Raw genomic sequence first — 13,867 nt, forward strand, 5'->3', positions numbered from 1 at the left:
AAGACACAAGAGCATTAAAATTACACACTGCGGGGCTTGGGGACTTAGCTCAGTGGTAGAGCGCTTGCCTAGGAAGCGCAAGGCCCTGGGTTCGGTCCCCAGCTCCGAAAAAAAGAACCAAAAAAAAACGAGCCTGTAGGGGTTGGGGATTTAGCTCAGTGGTAGAGCGCTTGCCTAGGAAGCGCAAGGCCCTGGGTTCGGTCCCCAGCTCCGAAAAAAAGAACCAAAAAAAAAAAAAAAAAAATTACACACTGCATGACTAGTGGTTCAAATGTGAGAAAATAGAGCATTTGAGTAGGAAACTCAATAGATCTAGTTTACACACACACACACACACGCGCACGCGCACGCGCACGCACGCGCACCCCCCCCAATCACAGGACCCTTTTAAACAGAATAGTCATCAGCAAATAGTGTTGGGAAATTAACACACACCTGCAAAAGATTTAAGCTGCACACGTACCTCACACCAGACTCGTGTGTTAACTCGCTATGGCCCCAAGATATAAAACATGTCAAAATTAAATACTTACTCTCAGAATGTGAAGGCTGAGGCAGGAGGATTGCTTCAAGTTTAAAGGTCAGCCTGGGTGGCCACACAGTAAGTTCCAGGCTAGCCCAAGTTAGAGAAAAACCCGGTCTTAACAAACTAATCAGCAGAGGGCTTATGCAGAATTAGAGTCGGAGCTTTCCCGGCGTGCAGTGCTCCACGCCTGATTTCTAGAGCATTATAAACAGGGCATCGTGATGCATTTGCTCTCGCCACTAGGGAGGTGGAAGTGGATGATCAGAAGTCAGGATTATCGTCGGCAACAGAGCAACATTGAGACTAGCCTGGGCTATAAAGGACTCCATCTTTAAAAAGCACACACACGCACGCGCACACGCACGCGCGCGCGCACACACACACACACACACACACACACACACACACACCCCTCTAGACATCCCTACCACACTGGGCTGAGAACGACTCGGCTCATGTCACCACCGCATCCCGGATCTCCTGTCGTGGGCCCTCATCTTTTCCAGTCTGGAACACAGTTGCTGGGTTCTCTCTGGAAGAGACCCCTTCTTGTCCTGCCCACGGCTGTAAGGTTGGCTGAGCCTTGTCCCCACCAGTAGTACTGACTCTAGACTGGCCGGCCAAGCTGACAGTCGCAGGCTGCTTTACTGCTCAACCTTGGGCAGCACAATGACCTCCATGTTACCATCAGCCACCAACTCACGCCCTCCCAGCATCTAAGACACGTTCTCACAAAGGGAGCAATTCTCGGGAAACCGAGGAGCATGGATAACCATGAAGAACCATCAGGAACCAAGTCAGATGGATACCATCTGGCCCCTCAGCCTCAGTCTGTAATCCAGGGTTCAGTTTAATGGGATAGCATTCAGCTGGTTGAAGTACAATTCCACAGAGCTCAAGGACTGGGGATACGCGAATTTCCAGTAAGGCTACTGGGGCCATCCAGCCATGGAGGAGTTTGTAGGCAGGTCACTTTCGAGCCAGATGCTGGAGTGTACAGTTAGCTTCCTCTCAGGAAGGAGCCAGGAGGCTACGTTCCTGAGACTTGGCATCTCCCGCTAGAGTAAGCTTAGCCTCAGGAGATGGTCTATGCAAGCTGGGGACACAGGGAAAGCAGGTTAAGAGTCCAGAGCCAGAGGGGGTTGTGGTGACCCATGCCATGTGTGGTGAATAGCTGTGGTGAGCCCTGTAGAAAGTTGACACCTGCTGAAGACACAGCCCTTTAGGCTTAGGTGGAGCCTGAGTCAGGCTGCTGTGTCAGACTGCTGATGTCACAGCCACAACTGTCACGAATTCACACTGCTTTCCCAGGGCTGAGACACAGACAGAGCCAGTCGAGCCTCCACCAGGGCCCATGTATGTGGTAAGTCAGTAAGAGGGATGGACACGGACACGGACACTGCCAAGTCAGGGCCGTTTCTGCCACTGAGGCTTTAAACAGGCTGGTTTGCTTCTGACCCTGGGAGCCAAGACCTCACCCACGGGTGACCATGGGCCGCTGCATCCTCATAGGCACCACGCACCATGTCTGGAAGCCACGCCCTACTCTGTCCCGTGGGCCAGCAGATGCTGAATTGTTAGAGTGCCACACGGAAACAGATGCTGACACAAAATCAGGGGACAGCAAATACTTTTATAAAATATTTATTCTAAAAAAAAAAAAAATCACACTGTACAAATTTAGCTAGAACGTTCTCAATGCTCAGATTTATAAAAATGTCAACAGAACAGACTAAAGGGGACAAACTTTCACTGCTTTTTTTTTAAATTAGGAAGGAAAAACAAAATGATTTTCTTATCTTTTTTTTTCTTTTTTCTGGTACAATGATAGTAAATTTCTAAAAGATATCCAACAAGCCAGCAGTAAAAAGTGAAAGGTTGGCCTGCTGGCCCCCACAACTCCGTTTCTGCACAGCTGAATCAGAATCTGGTGAGGCCAGGGCAGCTCTCCCCTGCGGGCGACTCGGGCTCACTGAGCCACATCCACACCGTCAGACTTATCGAGATTTCCCAACCAGTGAGAGTGTGAAAACTCTGCTCAGAGAAGCAAGCCTGTGCGGCTGTCCTGATTCCTAGCTAACACAGGGTTTCCCAGGCCCTGCAGAAGGTCTGTGCACAGCGCACAGCTGCTCTGAGGTGCAGCGTCTGAAGTCAAGGGATGGAGGGGACATTCTCAATCTGCCCTTCACACTGAGACAGGAGTACCACAAAGAGCCCCAGCCTGGGACTCCTCGAGTTACAAAGCACCCCGGAAGCCGCCATCTCCACTGGCCTGGCCGTCCGTGGTGCAGGGTCCCTCCAGACTATCCCATGCTCTTCCACACAGCCACTGGGAAGGAGGTCACTAAATAACATGGGTAACAAGGCAGAGAGGTCTCAACAGCCAGGGGCTCAGAGGCTGAGAGGCACATTTCACATTCTGGGTGGGGTGACAGCTGCGGAGGTCACAGCCACGGATGCCAGGCAGGGTCCATGCGACACAGGTTGTCCAGGCTGTTGGCAGCAGCCACCAGGGTGTTCACCTTGCTCTCCCCACCGTCGAACTGGGCCAAGTTGTGCAGGCGGGTCATGACGGCAGTGACAGCTTTCTGAACCAAGGAGACCAGCTGCTGGCTGTCCATGTTCTCAGGCTGCCCGGCGGCCGACAGGGCAGAGGAAGTGTCCTCCTGGGTCTTTTTGTGCCAAGCAATGATCTCATCTCGGAGCACAGTTTTCAGAATGCCATCCACCTGTGCAAAGCAGAGGGAGAAGAGCTGAGTCCCACCAGGGGTGACTCGGGCAGCCTGATGGTTAGACCCATCCGTCTAACGTGAGCAGCTGGGCCAGGCTGCCGCCTCGGGACTGAGCAAAGCACTGTTCTCTGGTATGATGTCAGCACGATCTGAGAACCCACTGAAACGTAGCCAGTGTTCTGGCCACAGCGAGGACACCAGAAAAGCCAGGATTCGATGTGCCCTCTCACTGCTCAGAGCAGAGGTACTGAGGACATCTTGGTTAGACAGGTGAGTGAGGACAGATAAGTTCAGCCCCAGCTTGGCTTGGGCTACACAGCCCTCTCCGAACACGGCCACTGTATCACTGACATACAGCTCCCTAACAACCCTAGTAACTCCCACTTGGTGCCAAACATGCCCTGGACATTATCTGGAAATTAGGGACACTAGGCTGTTCTGGTCTGGATTGGACTGGTTTTAGATATATGCACAATGAGACAAACTGCCCTCTGAATTAGGGAAAAATGCCCCATTTACTGTCTTATCCTAGGACCAACAGGGCACTCGAGAGCAGTCAACCGAAGCTTATATAAAACTCAAGGTTGTCAATCAAAACAAAACCCCACCCCACCTACGTCACACCCTCGGGAACCAACTCTTCCTCCTCTTGATGCTCCGAGTCCACACTCCACACTTACACTTTATCCTGAATACCCGCACCCGTCACTTATTTACCGATTTTTAAATATTTTAGATTAATTTTATTTTATGCATATGAATGCTTCTGGTCAACATTTCCGTGTAACGCCTGTGTGCCCACTGCCCAGACATAAGTTAGAAGAGGGCGTCAGATTTCCTAGAACTAGAGTTACAAATGGAATTGAAACAGGATCCTCTGCAAAAGCAACTACTACTATTAACCACTGAGCAACCATTTTTAAAAAACAAACAAACAAACAAAACAAACCCAAGAGCCTTGAACACCTCATCTGTAGCAGCCACCATTGGCACCGTCAAGGCCTTGCATATCTCTGGGTAACTGTGTCTGCCTGGGCCTCACCCCAGCATGTGGAAGGCAGGCAACAAGTCAGAAAATGCCTTGAACACCAAGAACACAAGATGGGAGCCAGAATCTGCTCTAGGGAGCCAATGAGCAGTGCACTGACCAAGGACCCCAGATTCCTTTTGGTGAAGTGCTCTCCCTCTTGTCCTGCATATATTTAGCCAATGAATATGGCAAACCTTCTCCAAATACTTCATTGTGACACCCCCTCCTCGTTCACAGGCCTCAGGGCCGCTGAGGTCGCAGTGAGCCGGGCCGCAGGTGGGAGGGGTGAGACCCACCTTGAAGTTGGGCTGGGCGAAGCACCGCGAGACAGCAATCATGGAGGCCGTCAGTGGGCCCGAGACGCCAATGGTGGTCAGGAACTCAGATATGTTGGGCGTGAGGCGGAAAGGGACTGGACGGTTGGCATCTAAGTCCCCAGTTGCATCATTTATGTCAAATCGGAAGTAAGCGACATTCAGCTTGCCCGTGTCCTACATTTCAGAGGGAGACATTTTTGAGGCCCACCCTGGCAGGACACAGTAGTTAAAGCGAGATCTGGTAGTTAGCAGCGCGTTACCTGAGCGATCTGCAGCATCTCAGGGTTGAGTCTGTTTAGGTGCAGGACAAACTCTGCAAAGCCGATGAGGGCCAACTGGATGGTGAACATCTTCCGGAAGGTCCAGTAGTCTGTAGCGTTGGGAAACGTGTGCAGGGCCCACTCCTTCAGCATGCTGCGGGGCACCATGTTGCTTTGGACCTCTTTGAGAATGTCTCGGAGGACCTGGAACACACCACGGTGTGACTCTTTGCCCATGTTTCCCAGGAGAACGAAAGCTCTCGTACTTCTGGTTTACTTAGCGTCTCAGTCAACACTGCAGACCACGATCCCCTCAGAGCTTGCTGTACCCCCTGCCTGTGCAACTGAATGGAAGCCAGGGCTGTGCAGAACAAACCTCTCACGTCAACACACAAGACTACCCTCACCCTTGCTGCTCTGAACACAACAGCCAGCTAACAAAAGGGCCAAAGGACAGCCGGACACCCACATCCTCTTTAAATCAGGTATAGAGGGAAGTGTCATAAACCCAAAAGCTAGTCAAAATCAAGAAAAGACATTTGCATGAACTCAGTTTTGTCTCGAAAGACACCAATCTCAGGGACAGCTTTGGCCCAGCTGGGAAAAGCCAAAACCAGTTTTCCAGGTCTCTGGACATTATCTGCTCTAACATGGTCAGACAATCTCTTATCTAGGCACAGCAGGCCCAGTCCTGTGAGGAGCAGTGAGCCCCTTCATGTGTCTTTCTGTCACATGTCTTCATTTCACTCTTCTTCAAACATCCTCGATGGCTGGGACTGCTAACGTTCATCCCTAGAGTCACCCTGACCTGACCCATCTGTCAGCATGCCACAGAAATCCCACTGATGTCTGTCCCTGTCTCAGTGACGGTCACTTGGTGAGGACAGCGATTACTAAAACGACTGATGGTCGGTATTTAACACTGCAGGACCAGAGACCACACCAGCAGCTGGAGCCCTCCGGAGTCTGGCAGAAGACAGAAGCGGTGGGTGCAGGAGATGGGGTGGGAGGCAGCAGCTTTGACAGCTCTGGCGCATTCCTGGAACCTGGACGGTCAAGTGTGCTTGGCTGTATGTGACCCCCAAAGCTCTGCCACAGTAGGAGTGAGGGCCTAGCTACGAACCACTGATCAGGCTGCCGGCTTCTCTCCCCCTGGGACAGACGAGACACCAGCGAAACAGACATACGGCATGTCCGTCCAAACACCTAAGAAAATCTGTCAAACCAAGAGCTGGGTGCGGTTTAGTGGAAAAGGGTCTGCTCACCCTGTGAGGCTCTCCGCTCAATCCCCATTACTGACCAAAGGCACGCACACGTGCACGCACGCATGTCTATCTATCAGACGATCTATTGATAACCAAACAGAACCGATTTCAATGGCTACATGTGACAGAATAGACTTCACAAAGTGAGCCCAGGAAGGTCATTATATCATATAAGAATGCTAGAAATTACTATAAAAAGATCAGGGTCTGGAGAGATGATTCAATAGCGCAGTACTCTCGCAGAGGATCTGGCCTGGGTTTCCAGCACCCACATGGCTGCTTGCAACCTCATGTAACTCCAGTCCCAGGGGATCCACCCTCTTCTGACCTTCTTAGGCATCAGACATGCAGATGACACACATACACTCAGGCAACACAGATGACACACATACACTCAGGCAACACAGATGACACACATACACTCAGGCAACACAGATGACACACACACACTCAGGCAACATGCCTGTATACACAAAATGGGTATTTTAAAAAGACAAACTGTCCAATTTAAAAACAGGCAGAGACCTTGAGCGGGTATCTTGCAAGGAAAACGGATAAATAGCTGGTAACACAGAGGAAACTCTAATCATCGTCATCACAACCACAGTGGCACATCCAACCAGTACTAGCAACATGCCATGCCTTCCTGAGTGGCTATGGCTAAAAAAGGGGCCGGCACCGAGCACTGGGAAGAGCGCAGAGGAATTAGGCACGCACTGCAGGCACCCGGGAATACTGTTCTCTAAACTTAGACAGAGTCACCATCAACCTGGGAATTCTGCATCCAGGCGCAAAGACACACACATACTCGAAGGAAGGTGCGTGTGCTCAGAGGAGGGTGGGTACCAGTGGCCAAGGTGTGAGCCAATCACGCAGGGCCCATCAGAGCGAGACGGTGACAGGAGCTGACACAGGCTAACAGACTGGACTAAAGCCATGTCAGTGAGAATTCAACACACGCCAAGACAGGCAAACGCAGAGCAGAAAGACCTGTGGCCGGCCTGTGGCCGGGACTGGAGAGATGGGAGTGGTGGGTGACGGCCACGGACGGCCACACACAGACACTCAATGCCTTCCAGGATGACTTCCACAGCATGTGAGTTTTATCTCAATAAAAGTGTTATTAAAACCATGGAAACGGAGCAGTCAACACAAAGCAAACCACCAGGTGCAGAGAGGAGGCTGAGGAGCAGGGCTGCTCCTGCGGCCAGTGTTTCCTCCTCAGGCTGTGCTTAGAAACCGGACCACACCAAGCCTCGGCTACTGTGAAGCACACAGCTTTAGCTAATGGCTTCCTCTGTCAGACAGGATGGTGGTCTCTCCCAGGAACACCTCACGTCTGCCCAAGGGGCACAGCATGACCAAGCCGTGACCTGTGCTATCAAACACCAATTCTCCAGAAGCCTATGTGTAGACAGATTCACTCCCTCTGCCTCAAGAAGCAGGGGGCTGCCCCAGACCCTGCAGTCAGGACCACCTCACGCTCTCCCTGCTGAGGGGGTGAAAGGGAAGCCCTGTGGGCTCTAGCTTCCTGAATAAAGCCTAAGGTTGCAGGGCCCAGAGAAACTACAATGAGCCCCGGGCAATACAGGGCAGGTCATGGCTTCCACCCCGTGGCCTCTCCTGGTAAAGCACAGAAGGACCCCGTGGCACCTGGGGAGGGGCCAAAACAGCTGCCTCTTGCCGCTCCACACAACCCTGGACAAAATCTTCCCAGCCAAGGGCAGGAATCTGCAAATAAGGAGAGGGCCCTCTGTCACCCTGGGAGCACAGGCTGTCTGGGACTCCTGTGGCCCACTCAGTGCTCCTGCCCCAGGCAACCCAAACGGCTGGGTCCCAAAGGTTTTAGTCTGTCATCTTTTGTATTTTGGGAACCCCCACAGGGTCTAAAGGTACATGTGCATTACCCAATCACTGGCTGCCAAGCAAGCATGCCGTCCACTGCTGCTTAAAGTCTAATTTCTGAGCCTCTCTGTAAGTGCGGGGCAGGGACAATGAACTCTCCGAGGTCAGGAACCTCACCACAAACCCCCTGCAGCAGATGGTCACCAGCCATCTGACCTTGCCCATCTCATGAGAAGTGGAGTCCCTCGCGGAACATCCCACCGCAAGCACAGCATGGACGGAGGCCCCGGGCGGTAGCTGGCCTCCTGCCTGGTACCTGGTGGCTGGCCTGGGTCCCCCGTGCCTGCACTGTGGCCAGCCTGTCATAGTAGCGGGAGATGGGGTTGTCGTGCTCAATGCCTTTCTTGGCGCAGCGCTGCTTGTAGATCTCCACGAGGGAAAGTGAAGAGGGGTTGTCTTCCACGAGGCGCATCTGAGGGGACACAGCCACAACCCGAGGAACTGAGGAAGAGGGGACAGCGGAGGAGAGTGAGCAGGGCTGAAAGAGTGAGCGGGTTAGCACCTGCCCCTTCCCACCACCAGCCCCGAGCACCGGTGACTGCACCAGATAAAGGAGAGGAGCCCAGGTCACTCGCCATTTACTGAGATGGCAAAGTGCCACCTGCAGTGCTACTCCCCTCTGGTGCTCCAAACACCCTGTGGGTAGCGCGCACTCTACCCACAGCCACTGTCTAGAGACCGTTCCCAGCTGGACCCTGCTCTGCTCTGAGGCGCCTGTTACATTTGTCCGCCAGCAGCTAGAGGGCTGGCTCCAGCTCGGCATGGTCAGGGAAGTGACAGGTCTCGGGGATCTGAGATCCACTCGCAACACAAGTCCAACGCTCTGTTCCCGTGACCACTGCAGCATGAGGTGTGGCTTCTTGGGCAGTGTGTATTTTGGGATGGCATTGTCATGGCTACACTCCTGAGCTCTAGTTGGGAGCCACCCCGTAGGTAGGAAGCCACTTGCCACCTCTACGCCACAACCGCTTGTGATGCCTGCCGACCGTCAGTTATTGTTCATTGATTAAACAAGCTTAATAATTAAGATAATGCCACTTTAAGGAGTAAAGAGATTCTGATTTCCTGATGCCCCTGTTCTGTCTGCTGAGCCCTCGGCATGGGGTGGTGCAGTGGGATACCTCACATGCTCATGTCTTCTAGCAGAGTAACCCGCAGCTGCTAGCCTGCTGCCCTAGCTTCCATTGAGAGAAGTTCCCATGATGATGGGAAGTAGCAGAGACCACGGGACATACATGTTACGGTGCACACAGCCTTCTGACACATGCGTGACGCGCTCTTCAGATTTCTTTCAAAGGATCTTATTTTAGCTGGGAATGGTGGTATGTCTTTAATCCCAGCACGAGGGACACAGAGGGAAGTGGATCTCTTGAGTTTGGGGATAGCCTGGCCTATATAATGAGTTCAGGACGGCCAAGGCTATCTCGAAAATCCAAAAAATATGTAACAAACAAAAGAATACTTTCCAAAAACCCAAAGCTTCATTTTTATCTTTTACTTACTGTTTAATGTTTAAAAAGATTTACTTTTTTACATGTGTGTTTTGCCTAACTGTAAGTATGTGCACCATGAGAATGCTTGAAGCTCACAAAGGCCAGACGAGAGCTACAGATGGCTGTGAGCTGCCATGTGGATGCTGGGAAATAAACCCAGTCCTCCGGGAGAGCAGCCAGCACTCTTTTTTTTTTTTTTTCTCCCCTTTTCTTTTCTTCGGAGCTAGGGACCGAACCCAGGGCCTTGGGCTTGCTAAGCAAGCACTCTACCACTGAGCTAAATCCCCAACCCAGCCAGCACTCTTTTAAAGATTTATTTATTTATTATTTTATGTATGTGAGTACACTGTCCTCAGACACACCAGAAGAGGGCACCAGATCTCATTACAGATGGTTGTGAGCCACCATGTGGTTGCTGGGATTTGAACTCAGGGCCTCTGGAAGAGCAGTCAGTGCTCTTAACCACTGAGCCATCTCTCCAGCCCCCGCAGCCAGCACTTTTAAATCTGTCTGGTCACTTATTTTTCTTTTTAATTCATGTATACACTGCATCCATGTGTGTGTGCAGTTGCCCACAGAGGCCACAAGAGGGAGTCATGTCCTCTGAAACTGGAGTGACAGGCTGTAACGTGGGTGCTGGAAACCCAACTCTCGCAAGAGCAGCCCGTGGTCTTATTTGCCGAGCCACCTTCTCCAGCCCCTGAATCTACTGATCTCGAGATTTTAAAACCTGAAGGTCAGGTGCCGCTCATCAAAGTGAGCTACACTGTGCTGGGCAGGGTGGCTCCCTTTTGATCACAGCACTCGGGAGGCAGAGGCAGCCCAAACTCTGAGTTTGAGGCCAGCCTTGTCTACTTAGTGAGTTCCAGGCAGAGACATTGTCTCAAAAAGGAGGGGGGAGGGTCAGGAGGGATTGGTTACAGCTTTGCTGTCAGAAGAATGTTCATACAGGATTGGAGCACAGGCAGTGAGGGAGGCCCCCAACTTCAGAGACCGCACACTGAAATGCCAGTAACGGGGAGAGAGACTGTAAACTACCTGGTAACACTGCTTGCAGCCCTCGGGTTAGAGCGAGAGCTCTTACCCCACGAGAGACCAGCGGGGGCAGGGCACGCTGGCTGCTGCTCCTTAAAGCTTCCCATCACAGGGTGACCTGAGCTGACCTGCCTGTCCCTGAGGTGTGGCTTTCGTACCTGTGAAGAACAAGTGCCTCTTGGTGGTCTCCTTCCTCTTCTCCAGGCAAGGGTTCAGCAGACGCAGCAGCTGCAGCACTCGCTCCTCCCTGCGCGACTCCGTGAGGCAGGCGTCATTCATGACCAGGTACGGGTAGATCTTGCCATTGTGCCCCCGGATGTAGAGCCTGCGGGCTGCTGTGTTGTGCTTCTGCACGATCTCCACTCGGGGCATAAAGCTACAAGAGCAGCAGGGAGGAAGGTATGAAGCAGACCTTTCCCTGGGGAAAACCACCTTAAGGACTGTTGCAGACCAGCAGACAGGGTGGCTCGGCAGCCACGGTTATCTAGGATGTACTGAGGAAGGACGGAAGAAAGACAGGGAGGAAGGAGGACTCGGAGGAAAGGGCACAGTCTGGGCACAGGGAAAGGCAAGCCGATTCAGAGATAAGAAAGGAGGTGCACGCTGGTTGCTGGAGGCAGCCTCTCCCATGCGCTGCTCACATTAGTGGGTTCCACACCAGGGAACTCTACGGCAGCCAACTCTGCCTCCACTTTCATTTGCTCACTCTGGCCTTTTCCCAATTACACTCCTATCTTCACCTGCACGCATAGTACACTGCGGTAGTCAGAGTGGGTGTGGGCTTTCTCTTCCCACCATGGATCCCAGTACTGAACTGGATTATCAGGTCCTTATCTGTTGCCTGGCCTAGTACTGTGGAACCCAGAGTGGCTCTAAACCCAGAACCATCATCCTGAGTCCAGGACCTACAGATGTCACTGTCACCTATCACCGACCTGAGTCTAGTTCTCATTAAGAGTTTAATGAAGAGCTGGCACAGTTCAGTCTGTCACGTGATTCCCAACAGGTCTCTGCAAATAAACCTGGCCTTCTCTCAGGACATGAATCCACAGTCAGGTCAGGTCCTGGATGAAGCCAACAGAGCTTATGCCTCACATCAAGGGAGCAGCAGAGGCAGCGCCAAGGCCAGCCCAGCCCTCTCTGCACTGCTGGGCCCTGTGGGCCTGTGCACTCACCGAGCAATCTTAATGTAGTAATGCGTTGGCTTGGGCATCAAAAACTCCCCAGGGATCTCTACTTCAGCTGTCTGAGCCGAGAAATTGCTCAAGAACCGACATTTTTCTTCTATGAGGAAGAATTTGGGAAGCTGCTTGGTTTTAGCCTCGAGGATTTTGATCCACTTTTTCAATTTAGAGATCAGATTATGAAGCTTCATGGATCCTGGGACACTGAAGTCGAAATCTGCAGAATAAAACAGAGATGACTAACAAGTGCAGGGGCTGAGTACAACAATGTAAACAACGGGGTTGTCACAGCGCCCGTCGAGCATCCAGCAGGGGAACAGCACCCACTGCCTTCCAGTGTCCGATGTAACAGCCCCTGCAGGAACCTCACGGTAATGTATGCAGTCTGTTCTGGGTGGTCAACTATTCAACTTTTTACATTACGACTGAGATAAGCACCCACTCCATCAGTGAACTGCACTTCATGCCCTGTCATTGAGCTCCTCACAAGGGCTGGGCACGTAGCTCAGTGGTAGAGTGTCTGTCTGCCTTGCTCACACACCTCTGGGTCCGTTCCTCAGGAGGGCTCTGGGAGGCTCATCCCAGCTGAAGTGTGCACAGGAACTCCCTTCCACTGCTCAGTCAGGATGAACAACACTCAATCTCCTATGCTCTACCTCCTGAAGAGGACCTGCGTGCTTTCTGGCTTGTGAATTAGCAATGACTATCCACGTGCCTTGCAGCATGAAAGCCCTCAGCGCTCCCTTCCCTTTAGGCCTGCCAGCCAGGGGAGACATGTTTATAACTTACACACAGGTTCCTCAGAAGCAGCCTTGTGGGAACAGCTCACACTGTGCTCATTTAACTCTGGCTGTGAGCGGAAGAAACCTTGTGATTTTAACTTCTTTTGAATTTTTGGTTTTGTAACTTTTACACTGAGCTGGCCCAGTGTGGGTCAAGTGGAACCATGTCACCACACAGAAAACTGGTAACGTCAAGCAGATTAGGAAACCCTGGAAAATCTCATAGTTGAGACTGGTCCCTTCCCTGTCCTGGAGCACGTGACCACCACAGCCCACTAAGAAGACCATGGCAACTAATCACACGGCGGTCCAGGTCTCCATGCTAATGAGACATCTAGATGGGTCGCCCCGAGGGTTTAGCCAGTGAGCTTCCCTTCCTGGACATTCCCTTCTACGAAAGATATTTAATCTCTGGTCCACCCTGAGGCAGTTGTATCCATCCATTTCCACTATGAATAACCAGTTTGGACAGGCAAAGACTATCTCTCTCAATAAGAAGCCCCTCCAAGCTCCAGACACTCACCCCTATGCTGAGCTGGACTCTTCTTGCCCCAGGCTCATTGCCAGCCGCTGGGCCCCTGCTCCTAACTCCCCACACCAGCCTCTGGGTGCTCGGTAGTTTGGGAGCCCCAGCCTCAGCTCCTGCCTGCGCTGTTTCTCACCTGGGCTGGGGCCCCTATCTTAGGCTGCCTTCCGCCTCCTGAGTGGGTGCCAGCATTCCGCAAGCCTGACACCCCAGTGGTGGCGAGGCTGGAATGTAGCCCAGCACCCCTGCATTTTGTCTACCCAAGGGGCGCTCACACACCCCAGCCTTGAGGCAGAACACAGACCCACACAACTGCTTCAGTCTGCGTCAATCTCCTTCAGACTACATGTGGTGAAGAATCTAACATTTCAGATACACTGAGGCTTCAGATAAAGCAGACGGCCCTCAGTGTCTAAGCAAACTGTAGGGTAAAACCGCTGATCTCACGAGCTCCCCTCTTCCACAGTGTGCTAGCACTACAGACGTCAGAGGCGAGAGTGTTAGCTAACAGGAACTAAGAGCTCCCTGGTGAAAAAGAGGGCAGAGCCCCAGTTCTTTCCCTTTTCTTATTATTTCTATCTCTGTGATGTCTGTGTGTGAGAACGGACCGCACTGAGTGCAGGGGTTACAGGCTCGAGTGCGCATCCGTGGATGCCACTGAAGAGCTAAGGCCGGCTCTCTCTCCCTCAAGTACAGTGCAGTTCACAGACAGCAGCCCAAGTGTTCCAAGACCACCTTCGAGGTGACAGGGTCACACCTGCATGCCAGGTGGAGCCATGGTAGACTGAGGCTGATAGCGCAAATCATCTTGC

At 52.2% G+C, this 13,867-nt stretch overlaps 1 protein-coding gene across 26 annotated transcripts in view; it reads right to left on the reverse strand.

Moving 5' to 3' along the window:
• Positions 1-2,154: 2,154 nt before the first annotated feature.
• Positions 2,155-13,867, reverse strand: part of Trrap (transformation/transcription domain-associated protein) — an 89,896-nt gene continuing 78,183 nt past the window's right edge. For 13 of the 26 annotated variants that reach the window (XM_087577881.1, XM_087577870.1, XM_087577867.1 and 10 more), the window contains 7 exons: positions 11,739-11,964; positions 10,722-10,939; positions 8,292-8,476; positions 7,784-7,861; positions 4,866-5,069; positions 4,585-4,779; positions 2,155-3,255 (listed from right to left, as the gene is read on the reverse strand). In XM_087577881.1, the coding sequence (XP_087434007.1) occupies positions 2,971-3,255; positions 4,585-4,779; positions 4,866-5,069; positions 7,784-7,861; positions 8,292-8,476; positions 10,722-10,939; positions 11,739-11,964 (1,391 nt within the window). In that variant the 3' untranslated portion in view covers positions 2,155-2,970. 26 annotated transcript variants of the gene reach the window in all.

This window comes from Rattus norvegicus, chromosome 12, assembly GCF_021556685.1.
Source record: "Rattus norvegicus strain SHRSP/BbbUtx chromosome 12, alternate assembly SHRSP_T2T, whole genome shotgun sequence".
Classification (NCBI taxonomy): Eukaryota; Metazoa; Chordata; class Mammalia; order Rodentia; family Muridae; genus Rattus; species Rattus norvegicus.